At 43.8% G+C, this 1,016-nt stretch overlaps 1 protein-coding gene across 1 annotated transcript in view; it reads right to left on the minus strand.

Annotated features, from left to right (window-relative positions):
• LOC106534746 (interferon-induced protein with tetratricopeptide repeats 1-like) overlaps window positions 1-971 on the minus strand; it is a 4,712-nt gene extending 3,741 nt beyond the window's left edge. The window contains exon 1 of the mRNA XM_014031480.1: window positions 860-971. Coding sequence (XP_013886934.1) covers window positions 860-971 — 112 coding nt within the window. The remainder of the gene's footprint in view (window positions 1-859) is intronic.
• Window positions 972-1,016: the final 45 nt, after the last annotated feature.

Here is a 1,016-nt window from a genome sequence, read left to right on the forward strand (position 1 = left end):
ATTCACACCTTGGTCTTAAACCAAACCCTCAACCCAAAAATGAAGTTCCACCATATTAGGACCGGTCTTTGGGCCCCATTAGGACTACTGGTCTTGACAAGGTAGGTGTGTATACTGGAAACAATCCTAAATAGGTAACAAAAACAAGTACACACACACAAACACACACACACACACACACACACACACACACACACACACACACACACACACACACTGATCTTCCACTCAGCTGACAAACAGGAACCTACAGATAAAATCAGATTAGTTCAGGTTCAGAATAATCCACTCACCTCATCTTCAGCTGGATCTGGYTCTGGGTCTGGGACTGGGACTTGATCTAGGTCTGGGACTCCGAGGACTGAAATCCTTTCAGGTTCTGGTCCTTATATCTGGTCCAGGTTTAGGTGCGGCTCCATAAAACTGAGCCTTCTGACAGGAAGCTGTTGGAACTTTCATTTCCTGAGAAACGGAGAGGTTTTTTTCAGAGGAGCAGGTTCTGCTGGAACCAGATCCAGACTCAAGCAGGTTCTGCTGGAACCAGATCAGACTCAAGCAGGTTCTGCTGGAACCAGATCCAGACTCAAACTAATTATTTAATATTATATTATTTGTTTTGTTGTCTTCTCTTTTGTTTTGTTACATTTTATTTTCATTAGTTTCATCTTGTTTCGAGGGAACAGAAAGTTAGTTTTTTCTCCTGCAGGACAAAGTCTAAGAAGATCAGATWAGAAGTGTTGGTCCTTCCAACACAACGGTTCAGTTTTAACTTTTAGTTTTGTTTTTAAACAGCTGCACAGAACTGACCTGTGATCAGCTTTATAAACCCTCAGAGCTAACAGCAGACAGTCAGTCTCACCACTGAGGCCTGGGCCCACTCTCAGCGGTRGCTTGTAGYCATTTAGGGTGTTTGGGTTAGAGTGGGGCTGGGGGGGACTGGCCCCATGCAGCCTCTGACCCTTCTTCTTCATTTTAATAACATTATAGAACAACACAAACCAACAACACATCTGAGG

This window comes from Austrofundulus limnaeus, unplaced genomic scaffold (assembly GCF_001266775.1).
Source record: "Austrofundulus limnaeus strain Quisiro unplaced genomic scaffold, Austrofundulus_limnaeus-1.0 Scaffold1260, whole genome shotgun sequence".
Taxonomy (NCBI): Eukaryota; Metazoa; Chordata; class Actinopteri; order Cyprinodontiformes; family Rivulidae; genus Austrofundulus; species Austrofundulus limnaeus.